This window comes from Eptesicus fuscus, chromosome 19 (genome assembly GCF_027574615.1).
Source record: "Eptesicus fuscus isolate TK198812 chromosome 19, DD_ASM_mEF_20220401, whole genome shotgun sequence".
Lineage (NCBI taxonomy): Eukaryota > Metazoa > Chordata > Mammalia > Chiroptera > Vespertilionidae > Eptesicus > Eptesicus fuscus.
Window position 1 is genome coordinate 780,070 of NC_072491.1, and position 12,503 is coordinate 792,572.

Sequence of the window (12,503 nt, forward strand, 5' to 3'; positions counted from 1 at the left end):
GGCAAGATGGAGGCCAGGGAGGGGCTGAGCCTGGCCTTGGCTGGGGGTGCCTGGCAGGTGTCCTGGGGGCCAGGCAAAGCTTGGCTCAGGGTGGACCCAGCCCTGAGGGAGGGTGTGGACAGGGCAGGGCGTGGTGGGGGCAGGAGGGAGACAGGCCAGCTGAGGGGTCCTGGGAGGCCACCACGGGGGAGTGAGAGACCCAGCTGCAGGGACCCACTGCTGACGCCCCCCTCCCCCCCTCGGGGGTGGCCTTCACCTCAAAGGCAGCGGCGAGACCCCACCCCCCTGGGAGCAGCCCTCCTGGGGCCAGGCCCTGGGTGAGTGACATTTCCCCTGTGACTGGGGGTGCAGGGCCCGGTCCCGCACGGGCTGACACGCCTCATCTGACACTGTCTTTAATGGGCAGTGTGGGCACGGGGCGGGCAGCAAACGGGCTCGAAGGTCCTCCCCGGCTGGGGGAGGGCACGACGGGGTCCCTGCTCCCAGCCAGCTGGAGGCCAGGCTGGACCCAGCTGTGGGGAGCCCACTCCTCGCGCCTCCTTGGGCAACCAGGGGAGAGGCGGAGCAGCTCAGGGCTGGGGGGCTGGGGACAGCCGCCCCCCAGGCTTGCCCCTCCTGGCCTTGCGGCTCCAGCCGAGCAGGGGCCTGGGGCTGGCTCTCGCGGGGGCAGGCTCCCAGCCGCGCTCCTGGCTCCTCAGAAGCCCCCGCAGGGCTGGCCGGCGGTCCCCCTGCGTCGGGAGAATGCACAGCGGTCAGCAGCCGGGCGTGGCCACCGGCGGAGGAGGGGGGAGTGTGGGGCATGTTGGGGGGCCCCCCCAGGGTGGGCTGGGCCTCGTGCAGGGCTGGCTGCTGAGGGTGGAGGCCCCCAGCGAGGGCGGGGCTCACCGTGCCCGGCGGCTCAGCGCTGGGCAGCAGGGAGGCCACCTGCAGGTTCACGCCCTCCTCGCCCACGCCCTTCAGCCGGGCCACCACCTCCGCGTGCTTCCACCACCGGCACGGCTGCCCGTCCACGGCCACGATGTAGTCGCCCTCCTGGAGGCCGGCTGCCTGTGGGGGAGACGTTCGGTCCGTCCCAGCAAACAGCCGCCCCAGCCGCGGCCCCGGCGTCCTCCTCCCCGGCCCCGGCCTCCTCCTCCCCGGCCCCGGCCTCCTCCTCCCCGGCCTTACCGCGGCGCGGCCCCCGGGGATCACGGCGGCGATGAGCACGGGAGCGTCTCCCCGCAGCGTGAAGCCGAAGCCGCCCTCCCCTCGGGTCACGTGCACGGGGCCCACCAGCCGCCAGCGGTTCTTGGCTGAGAACACGGACAGGGGCCCCTGGGGGCACCCCCGGGTCAGAGGCCTGGCCTGCAGCACCACCCAAGCTGTACATGGTGGGGCAGAAGCCAGGGGGTGCGGCAGGGCTGGGCCCCTCGGGGCCTCGCGGGGCAGCGAAGGCGGGAAGGCGCTCACCAGCCGGTGGAAAATGTCAGCCACCTCCACCTGCGAGAAGCTGGGAGCCCTGACCTCCGGCCTCTGGTACGTCTTGGCTGAAAGGGCAAAGGTTAAGGGGGGGCAGGGCTAAGCCACACACAGAGGGCGACACGTCCCTCTCCGACATCCGGGGCCTGGCTGCACCCCCACTGGTGGGAGGAGCCGGCACGGGCCTGGGGGGTCTGTCTCCCGGGGGCAGTTCCCCAGCAGAGTCAGGTGCGGGAGGGGACAGAGAGGGGGGGCAGCGTGGGTGCCCTCCAGCGCCCTGCTTCTCGGCTCGGCTGTGGGCGTGGGAGGTGACGCCTGCACCCCAGCAGCTGCAGGGCGCTGCCCCGCCCCCACGCCCAGGACACGCCCACCCACGCGGCTGCTCACGCTGGATGTCGGGGGCCTCGGGGGCCTCGAAGAAGTCGTCCTCCAGGTCCAGCTCCGAGTACTTGGCCAGCGAGCGCCGCAGCGCCTGGGCCAGCACCGCCTGCAGCGGGTCCACGCGGCGCAGGGCGCGGCCCACGGCGTGCAGCCTCAGCGCCGCCTCCTGCCCCAGGATGGCGCGCCGCAGGTGGGCCTTGCCTGCATGGACGGGACAGCGCACATGGCACAGCCCCCTGCGCCCCAGCCCCCCGCCCGGATGGGACAGGGAGCTGCCGGGGTGAACGCTGGGCCCGGAAAAGCCGCCCACGTGTCCCCCCCGCAGCCGCCTCACCCAGCTTCCTGCGCTCCTCGGGCTCCCGCGGCAGTGCCGGTGCGGGGCGCTGGGGCTCAGGGCGGTCCGGGGGCACCAGGAGCTCCGCCTCGGCCGCTGGGGTCAGAGAGGGCCATGAGCCCCTGCTGTGAGGCCTCCCCGGCAGGCACGGCACACACCCCCCACCCCCGCACGCAGCGCTGGGTGGGGCACTCACGGGGGCCGCCGCAGAGGGCCATGGCCGCGTGGAAGTGCGCCAGGGCGCGGAAGTGCTCGGCCTTGACCATCACCAGCGCGGTCCAGGCGAAGGGCACGTAGTCTCGGACGGGCGGCTGGGCCATGGCCCGGCGCACCTGCTCATACTCGGCCGCCACCTGCCAGGGCCCAGGGCAGGACGGTCCGGGCCCAGCCCAGCCAGGGCCCCCCGCAGCCTCAGCCCCGCCTCCCCACCTGGGGGCCAGCCTCCACCGGCCCTGGCCCACGCGGGTCCCAGCAGTACCTCCCACCCCCCGCCCACGCAAGTCCCAGCTTGGGGTCTGTGCCCCCAGTTCCTGTTCTGGTTAGTGCCGTCCCAGAGCCGGACTCAGGACCTTGGTCCCGACCAGCCCCCCAGGGACCAGGGACCAAGAGGAGACGCAGCCACTGCACACCGCCCAGGCCCTCATTCCAGGCCCCCTGCCCACCAGCTGGCGGGGGGGGGGGGGGGGGGGGGCAGGCAACGTGCTTGTTCGGGTCTCGCTTGGGACAGGGGTGCCCGTCCTCACCTGGGCGGCCTCCTGCGCCAGGCGCAGCTGGGCCAGGCAGTCGTGGGGGGCGGCGGGGGCGGGGAGCGAGAGACCCTCGAAGACGCACTCCTGGGCCTGGGCGGTCATGAGCTGCTCCAGCACGCAGAGCGAGGCGGGGCTCATGTCGGGGCTCGGCGCGTGGGAGAACTTCTCCCGCAGGAGGCTGAAGGCGCCTGCAGAGGCGGGGCTCACAGCGCAGGGCAGGGCTCCCCGCACAGGGGTACAGGCTTAGCCCCTCTCGCTGGGGGTCCATCCCACCCCCAGCTCCTCCCACCCCCAGCTCTGGCCCCCAGAACGGCCGGCACCTGCCCTCACCTGCGGCCCTCTGAAAGGCCTCGGCTGCGCAGCTGGCGCCCCCGGGGCAGGTGCGGTCCTGGCGCGCCCCGATCTGGGTGTGCAGCGCCCCGATGTTGAAGAGCACGCTGCCCTTCTCGAACGCCAGCGACCGCTGCTGGGCCGGGACCCCCGTGAGCGAGTCGTACCTGCAGGGTCGGGTCAGGCTGGGTGGAGTTCCGAGGCAACAACCGGAAGACAGAAATGGGGTGCGGGCAGGGGAGGCCCTACCAGCGGAAGAGCAGCCCCAGGCCCCCGGCGGGGCCGACGAAGCGGGCGTCCAGCAGGCAGAGCTGGTTGTAGTAGGACATGAGCAGCTCCAGGCCGGCCTCGCTCCGGCCGGGCGTCCGCACGGCCTGCGGGAGGGAGCAGCTGACCCCCCTCCGGCCCATCCCCGCGCGCCCCACCCTGAGGGCCTCCTCGGCCATCACAGCCCAGGGGAGCAGCCGGTCTGGAGCGGACGGGGTCACACTGGGCTGTCGTGGGCCTCACATTCGCCCCAGGAGCCTGAAGGGCCCGGGAGGGGACAGGCAGGGCCCCTGGGGAGGGGACAGGCCGGGCAGCCCCTCCTGAGGCACACTGTCCCTGGGGCTGCCCCTGGGGTAGGTCCACAATGAGCCCCATTTTGCTGCCGGGACTGAGCCCCAGGGGTAACCTGCGTGTGGCCCCCTACCTGCCGCAGGTTGGCCAGCTCCCGGATCTCCGCCTCATAGGTGGTGCCATCTTCTCCAAAGTGCCCAGAGATCAGCTCCTGGGAGTTGGGGGGGGAGGGGCACTGGCCTTCCCTGGAGTCTCCCGGCCCCACGTGGCGGAGACCCAGAGTGGGGGGAGGCCCCGCCCTGGAGAAGGGCCGCCCAGGTCCTCGCCTCTGGCCACCCCTCACTGCGACACGGCCCCCGAGACTCGGCGCGGTTTCTGCTCGTTACTGTGCTAACCCCGGGGTGGCAGGGCCGCAGGCCACAGGTAGGGACACGGAGGCCCCTTGGCACGGGCCAGCCGGACAGGACAGCCCAGCTCCTGAGCCCCCACAAGACAGGCGACCGGTCGGTTCTCACCACAGGCTCTGGCGGTGGGACCCTCAGAGCGAGAGCTGGGGACCGGGCAGGAGGACAGCTTCTCCAAAGCCTCCCCGTCAGAACCCCGAGCTGGGGAGGGGCATCCCCAGGCCGGACGCTGCCCCTGCGGGCCTGTTCCCCGACCGTCCAGGGAGCCTCCATGACCCCGGCCGGCCCGCAGGCCGCACTCACCCTCAGGGCTGCCGACCAGTCCAGCTCTTGGGTCTCCTTCAGCCCCAGGGGGATCAGGGGCACAGCGCTGCCTCCACTGGAACCAGAACGGTGTGTGCCGACCTGAGGCTGCCCGGCGTGCCGAGGCCATGGAGGGCCCTCCCCCCGCGGCTCACCACACACCTCCCCCGACTGAGAGGCATCCCTGCACACCCACACACGCCACGCAGGGCTGCCCCGGGTCACGTGCCTCCCACACTGCACGTACACGTACACACACACACACACACACACACACGCACACACACACACACACGCCCACACACACGCACTCGCACCTCCCGGGCCCGTCCGCGTCCCCGCCGCAGTCCAGCTCCTCCAGCTCCTCCTTCAGCAGCTGCAGGCGGGAGTTGACGTAGCTCAGCTCCAGGGCCACGGTCTCTCTGACGCGGGTGTTGCTGGTGGCTCTGGGAAGGCCGGGCGGAGTGACGGCCAGCCCTGTGGGTGGGCCACAGGCCTGGGGCACGCCGCAGCCTCGCCAGCCCCCGCTCCAGAGCCCACTCTGGGCGGCAGCGGGGTCCAGGGCCACGAGGCGGCCCCCTTTCCCAGTCGCCGAGGCTTGTGCAGGTCCTGGCTGTCCCACGGCCTCCAGGGTGCGGCCGCCTCCCCTGCCTCCCCCAGCCGCAGGCCGTGCCCGCTGCCGACACTCGGAACCCACTTCCCAGGGCAGGGGGTTGACCTCAGTGCCACATCTGAGTGCCCACAGAGCGGCCGGGACCCCTGGAAGGCCAGGCTCGGGGAGGGATGGGCCAGGGGAGCAGGCACTGCCCGGGGCACGTCCCCTGAGGCCCGTGGCGTGCGCACCTGTACAGGTTCTCGGCGCCCGCCCGCATCCGGAGCTCCTTGCTGATCTGCTGGTGGACGCGGGCCCTGTGGCTCTGCAGGCGGCCTTGCTGTGTCTGCACCAGGGGGTCGCCGCCCTGCACGGAGGCCACGGGTCACAGGCTCAGCACCCGAGGCCGGGCCAGGGGTCTCCTGCCGGTGGGGCAGGGCGTGAGCCGGCCACCTGGCATGGAGCCTGGGCTCAGAGGGTGATGCCAGGAGGAAGGCAGGGGGCCGGAGGGCACGGTGGGTGTGGGACACAGCGGGGCCGATGGTAAGCCCGGCAGCAGCGTGCCGGGGCTCTGGTCTCGGCCCAGCCTGGACACCCGCCACCTCTTGGAGCCCCGGGCAGGAGGCAGCCAACGGCTCCCCACGCAGCCTTCTGGACTTTCCACTCGCAGCCCCACTCACACGATTGTCCCGGCGCCGTTCGGCCGGGAGGGGTGCGGGGGACAGTGACCGAGGCCTGGAGGCTGGCCCTCGGGCCGCCCCTCCGAGCGACGCAGCCCCTGCGCCTTGAGGCTCTGCCGGGCTCCGTCCCAGCCGGTGACTCGTGGGGACCCTCTGGCGAGCGCCCAAACCTCAGGCCTCCTGCCTGCCCACTGCCCGCGTTCGGGGCCGCAGGCGAGGAGCGGGGCAGCTGAAAGCAGGGACGTGCGGACTCCTGGGAGGTGACAGCCACGGCCGGCCGGCACCGCCTGTTTGTCAGCCTCCAGCCGGGGTCAGGAAGGACTCAGAACCACCCTCCCTGGCCGATGCCCACCTGGGCACTCACTCCACCCCCGACCCGCGTGGGAATGAAGACAGTGCCTCTCGGCCGCCGGGCCGCCGCAGGGGCCGAGGGAGGGTTTCCTGCCGCGCTGCCTCGGCCTCCTGCTGTCTGCGGTCGGCATTACCCCTGATGTGGCTTGTCCTGGGCACGCCCCCCACGCAAGGGCAGTGTCAGACCTCCTGGGCCCCGCCTGCCCCCTAAAACGGCCTCTCCCCTCCCACAGTGAAGGCTGCCGGCGCACAGCCACCTGGGCTTACGCCCGGTGTGTCCGGACTCCAGCGTTCTCAACAGGGCAACCAGGGAAGACTTCTTGTAGGAGGAGGAACTCTTCTGAGACATGAAGGACAGGAGGCTGGGGAGAGGGGGCGTGTCCCTCCCGGAACTCGGGGAGAAAGAGCAGTGGTGGCGGGGACTCCCCGGGGGTCCTGGGGCCTCATCCGTAGATGGGGTGTCTGGTCTCAGGATGGCAGGGGGGACAAGACGCTCTCCTCCCTCCACTCTGCTGGCTGAGCGCCTTCCTGCTGACCCTGCAGCGCCCACCGTGCCCCCTCCGTGCAGGAGGCCTGGGGGGGTGGCGGGCAGAGCCCAGGCTGCATCTCGCTCCTCGTGAAGCTCTGACTGGGAGCCCCCAGCAGGCGCCCCGCCTTCTGGGTGAGCGGCCATGGTCGTCTGCCCGGGTGGGGGGTGCTGTGCTGGGCAGGGCTGTCCTCACCAACACGGGTCCTTTAGTCTGTGTCCAGGGCTCCCAGAGAGACAAGCCGGGAGTGGGGACCCCAGCCTTCGAGCCAGGCCCACTCTGAGTTCTGGGGCACCCCTCATGACCTGGACCCTAACGCTCCCGCCAGGCCAGCGGCTGGAGCCCGGGGGGCGGGGGGACGGCATGAGTCGAAGCAACCACCTGACCCCCGCTGCCGGCCGGCCGGCCGGAGCGCCTGCTCAGGCCTGTCGCCCTCACCGTGGAGCTGGGCCCGGGTGAGGGGTCGGCTGTGGGAAGGGGCGCAGGCGCCAGGTGAGCAGCGTTCCCCATTGGAGCCCAGCCAGGTGGAGTGGGCGGAGAAGCCATCCCTCAACCCACTGCCGCGGCCCTGACACGGGGCTGGCGCCCTGGCTGCCCGGAAGCCCTGGGCCTGCGGCCCCAGCAGCCCAGGAGGAAACAGCCGGCTGAGGACAGTTATGTCAGCAAAGCCGCGCTGGAACAAACAGCAGCCCCCCCACCCCCCACGCACGCTCCCCACTCCGCTGGTTCCCAGGGAGAGGCCCTCACGCCTGGCAGACCAGCTTCCCCCTCTGAGCCCCAGGTTCCGCCTGCGATGCCCAGCCCCACCCCCAGCCTCAGGGACCCCTCCCTCCCTTGGTCTCACCTGGACCCAGAGGACCTGGACACCCCAAGGAGTGGGGCCCAGCATCCCACCCTCCACCTCTGCCATCCCCCCTACACTGCTGCCAGAACAAGGTGGCTGCAACCACACACGCGCCAGAGGGACCCCAGACCAGGCCCCTCAGGCCAGCCGGTGCCCCCCCGCCTCCCCCACGCCCTCTGAGGCTCACTCGGGCACTGGTGGCCCCCGGGGCCTTCGGATGGGCCCCACGCCCAGCGCCCCCGCTAACTGGGCCCTTTGCTGGTGTTGCGTGGCTAGCGGCCTGTCCTGACTCCGAGCATTGTCACCGGTACAGGACCAGCCTGCCTCCAGCCCGGCTGCAGCGGGCAGGTGAGACCCCACCTCCACCCCAGCTCCCACCCCAGCTCCACCCCAGCTCCACCCCAGCTCCCACCCCAGCTCCACCCCAGCTCCCACCCCAGCTCCACCCCACCTCCACCTCAGCTCCCACCCCACCTCCACCCCACCTCCACCCCAGCTCCACCCCAGCTCCCACCCCAGCTCCCACCCCAGCTCCACCCCAGCTCCCACCCCACCTCCACCCCACCTCCACCCCAGCTCCACCCCAGCTCCCACCCCAGCTCCACCCCAGCTCCCACCCCAGCTCCACCCCACCTCCACCCCAGCTCCCACCCCACCTCCACCCCACCTCCACCCCAGCTCCCACCCACCTCCACCCCAGCTCCCACCCACCTCCACCCCACCTCCCACCCACCTCCACCCCAGCTCCCACCCACCTCCACCCCAGCTCCCACCCACCTCCACCCCAGCTCCCAGCCCAGCTCCCACCCCACCTCCACCCCAGCTCCCACCCCAGCTCCCAGCCCAGCTCCCACCCCACCTCCACCCCAGCTCCCACCCCACCTCCACCCCAGCTCCCACCCCAGCTCCCAGCCCAGCTCCCACCCCACCTCCACCCCAGCTCCCACCCCAGCTCCCACCCCAGCTCCCACCCCACCTCCACCCCAGCTCCCAGCCCAGCTCCCAGGCCAGGGCCTCCTTGGGGCACAGCCGGCCGCCCGGCTGCTGGAAAGTTTCGGCGCCCTCCCAGGGTGCCGTGGGGCAGAGCGCCCTGGGGAACACGGTGTGTGAGCAGCCTCCCCGGCATTCCACCGACAACACGTGCCAGGGCCCGGCGGGAAGTGGGGTCACTGCCCACTGTGCTCCCACACATAGCTGCCACCGCACCCGGCATCTCCTGGAGCGAGGAGGAGGGCCTGCCACTCCTGGGGTCTGGTCCGCATCACGTGGCTGGTAACCGGGGGCCCATGTCCCACCAGACACCCCCTTGGCCCCCTGGAAGGCCCGGCCCCGCACACACAAGCTGATCCCAGCGGAGGGTGCACGGAGCAGCCGGGAGGGCGGGCCCCGCTGCGGGGACACTGGGCGTCGGTGCTGCAGAGCGAGGCAGCCAGGGCGCCCCTCTTCCCACGCACGGGGCAGGCCTCCGCCCGCGGCCCTTCCGGCGCTCCCGGCGCTGCTGGAGCCGGTCCACAGTCCACAGCCCGGGGTGAGGGCTTCACGGCGGGTGTGCAGGGAAGTGACGGAAGGACACACTCCCGCCCGTGAAGCTCTCCAGCCGTTTCCTGAACCTGCGAGGCTGCAGCCAACACCGAGCCGGGCGCCAGGGCGCAGCCGGAGCCCCGAGGGGGTGGGGGGCTGCAGGAAGGTTCAGGAGCGGCGCGGGCTGGACCGACCGACCGGAGCCCGGCACCTGCCGACCAGGGAGCCCCGCACACGGCGAGCTGGAATGGCGCTCTCCCCTTCCCGAGGCGCACGGGAGGGGCCCCCGGCTTCTTCCCGCATTTGATCCCGACCCGGCAAGAGCGGAACCAGCGCAGGCAGTTATCGCGGGACCCTCGGGCCTCAGTTTCCCCAACAGTTCGCCCAGCTTGCCTTTTGGGGCGAGCGAGGTGTGGATGGCGGCCACCTGGGAGTCTTCCTTGCATTGCGCTGGGACAAGGGAGCAACGCCGCGGACCCAGCCCTGCGCCCGCCCGCCCCGGGCGCCCCCCCCGGCGCCCCCGCCCCCGGGCGCGCCCACCTTTCGGACGCTGTCGGCCGCCTGCAGCCGGGTGCTCTCCTCGCCGGCGCCCGGGCCGACTCGCCTCTCCTCCGGGATCATCGCCGCCCGCCGCTCGGGCCGCGCCCGCCTGGAAGCCGAGGCCCGCGTAGGTCCCTCCCAGGCGCCGCGTCGGGCCCCGCACTGTCCTCTCCCCGGGTGGCGGGCCCGGCGGTCGGGAGGGGTGTGGCGGCCCGCGCCGAGCGTGCGAAACTTTCCGCTGCCCAATCGGCGACGGCGGCGGTTCCGACGGACAGCAGCCTTGACCAACCAGAGAGCGACGGAGGTGGCTCCGGGAGCTCAGGCTCCGCCCACCCACCCGCGGAGTCCTGGGGGAATGCGGTCGCCCCTGGCAACCGCCCGGCCCGACGCCGAGCTCGGCCGCTGGGCGCGCTGTGCGCGTGCGCGGGCGGCGGGGCGCGCCGAGAGGTTCGGGAAAGGGAAGATAACGCGGAACGTGACGCTCGCTCCCCGCTCCCGGCCGGCCGCCTCCCCGCGCGGCGCCCTTCCCGTGCAGGCGCCACGTTTGCCGCCGCGCGGGTTTATGCCGCCCTCCGGGGGCCCACGATGTGCATGTGGAGCTTTTAACGGTTCTGCAGTTTTTACGGGCCGCTTCCTCCTCCCGCTCCGGTGGGTCAGCTCTGCAGGTCCGGCGTCCGGCGCCCCCAGAACCTGCCTCCGGAGCCATTGCATGTCCACGACCGACTTCCCAACTGACTGCAGAACTGGCCCGTTCCCAGGCTTGTGCTCCCCAGAACCTGCGCCCCGCAGGGTTCCCCATCCCTGTGCCTCCCCCCCCCCCCCCCACTTCCCCGAGTTCCCGGGGACTCAGGAGCCCGCTCAGGTTCCCTGTGGGTCCGCCTCACCCAGGGACACACCCTTTAGGGGCTGAAGGCCGGAGCCTGAGCAGAAGCTGATCTTTAATCAGGTTCCCAATAAGGTTCCAGCCCCCCCCCCCGCCCCCCGCCGGGCCTGGGTGCTGAGCCCCGCGCACCCGCTCTGCCGTCCGCCCCGGAGCGAAGCCCCTAAGCTGGGCTCCTCCGCCGGCCGGGCCGCAGGGGCAGGGGCAGCGGCGCAGGAGGGAGAGAAACCCTAGATGTTGCCCGACGGGGCGCCGGGTTCCTCGTCGCCATAGCGACGGACCCAGATGTCCCGGGCCGGGCCGCACAATGGCGAAGTGAGCCTTGTCCTCCTGAGGCTAAGCCATCGGACCGGCCTGGGTTAGGGACACCCCAGCGGCAGAGCATGTTGTGGGGATGTGGATCCGATGCCCAGTCGTCAGCCCCGGGAGCCACGCGGCGGGAGAAGCCTGGCCCTGCCCAGCAGAGCGCTCGCAGGGTTCTGTGTGTGAAGAGGGGACGTCTAGGAATGGGCCATAAAAAACACCCAAAAAAGAACAGCCATTTGGAAGTGAACAGATATTTCTAAATGAGGTTTGAATTAAAAGGAAATTAAAAGACAAAATAGCACGTCACCTAAAAAGTAACTAGAAAGTAAATAGCATCATATAACATTTTGTAATATATAACGTTATATATAAACTAGAGACCCAGTGCACGAAATTCGTGCACAGGTAGGGTCCCTAGGCCTGGCAGGCGATCAGGGCCGATCTGTGGGGCGACCGGCAGGGCGATCAGGGGGCCCCCGCTGGCACCTGCCTTGGCCAGCCTGGGGCCTTCGGGCTGGGGGCAGCTCCTGCGTTGAGTGTCTGCCCCCTGGTGGTCAGTGTGTGTCATAGCAACCGGTCGTTCCACCAGTCATTCCGCTGTTTGGTCAATTTGCATATTAGGCTTTTATTATATAGGGTAATGTACACATTATAACTAATAACATATAAACAATATTATGTATGGAAGAAACACATAAAATTCTGTAAAATCAGGTGAGTTTGTTGCATATATATCTCCTATAATAAAGAGCTAATATGCAAATGGTTGTCACGCCCTCATGCCCTCCCACCGGGGCCAGAGGACCTGAGGCTGGGCGGAGGAACCTGAGGCTGCACCCCCCCCCCCCCCCGCCGCCCAGTGGGGCTTGATGGGGGAGGGGCCGACTGGGTCTGGGTCTTCCATGATTTCGAGGAGCACATGGGTGGGCGGGGACTTGACTCTGGGTCCCGTGGTGCGCCCCAGACTCTGATAGGAGGGAGATTTTCATATACATTTTATCAATTTTCTTTCATCTCTGATACTTCTATTATAAAGAAAGGGCAAATAGCTGTATTAAAATATTTCCTCTAATTAATTCCCTTTTAATGTGCAGGAATTTTGTGCACCGGGCCTCTAGTATATATATAATAAATTAACCAAATCAAAAGAAAATAGCAGAAGGAAATTACTAAAGACTAGAAGCTGGCATCAGTCACACAGCAAGAAGCTGAGTGAAAGGAAAACAAGGCCGATGAACCCCGAGAGGCTCAGTAGGGGGAGCGATGGTCTGAGCCGACGCCTCTGCTGCACGCGGCCGGCATGCGACGCGACGCGGTGGCTTATGCAGGTCGGTGACCCCCCGACCCCCTTCAGAGGTGGAGCTGGGGTGCGGCCACAGGGCCCCCACTTACTCCTCCGGCGGATCCTGTGTCCTGGGAGGAAGAGAGGAAGGCAAACGCGGAAATGCCCTCAGGGGCGAGGGGATGCTGTCCCGCCGTCCTGCAGGGGGTCCCTCTCACCTGCCGACAGGGCTCCGGGCGGGTCCAGCACTCCAGCCGGGAGAGGGCAGCCCAGCTCGCCGAGCTACAATGCCAACATCTACCGGAGAGGCCACCTCCCCTCACTGCGGATCCGCGTGTCACACACACACACACACACACACACACACACACACACGCGGGGGTGGGCCTGTGGGTGCCGGGCCTGCCTACCTGCCCTGCCCGTTTGCTCCTCCTCCACGGCCCGGCCCGTGCTCCAGCGAAGG

At 70.1% G+C, this 12,503-nt stretch overlaps 1 protein-coding gene across 1 annotated transcript; it reads right to left on the reverse strand.

Moving 5' to 3' along the window:
- Nucleotides 1–381: 381 nt before the first annotated feature.
- On the reverse strand, nucleotides 382–9,705 carry RHPN1 (rhophilin Rho GTPase binding protein 1). Its single transcript, XM_028136658.2, has 15 exons — nucleotides 9,573–9,705; nucleotides 5,361–5,476; nucleotides 4,835–4,963; nucleotides 4,518–4,593; nucleotides 3,944–4,021; nucleotides 3,502–3,626; nucleotides 3,253–3,419; nucleotides 2,917–3,110; nucleotides 2,370–2,526; nucleotides 2,174–2,269; nucleotides 1,846–2,040; nucleotides 1,450–1,526; nucleotides 1,168–1,314; nucleotides 886–1,047; nucleotides 382–728 (listed from the first exon to the last, which is right to left on the reverse strand). The coding sequence occupies exons 1-15, from the start codon at nucleotides 9,651–9,653 to the stop codon at nucleotides 570–572; spliced, it is 1,959 nt and encodes a 652-aa protein (XP_027992459.2). The 5' UTR covers nucleotides 9,654–9,705; the 3' UTR covers nucleotides 382–569.
- Between the last annotated feature and the right edge of the window lie 2,798 nt (nucleotides 9,706–12,503).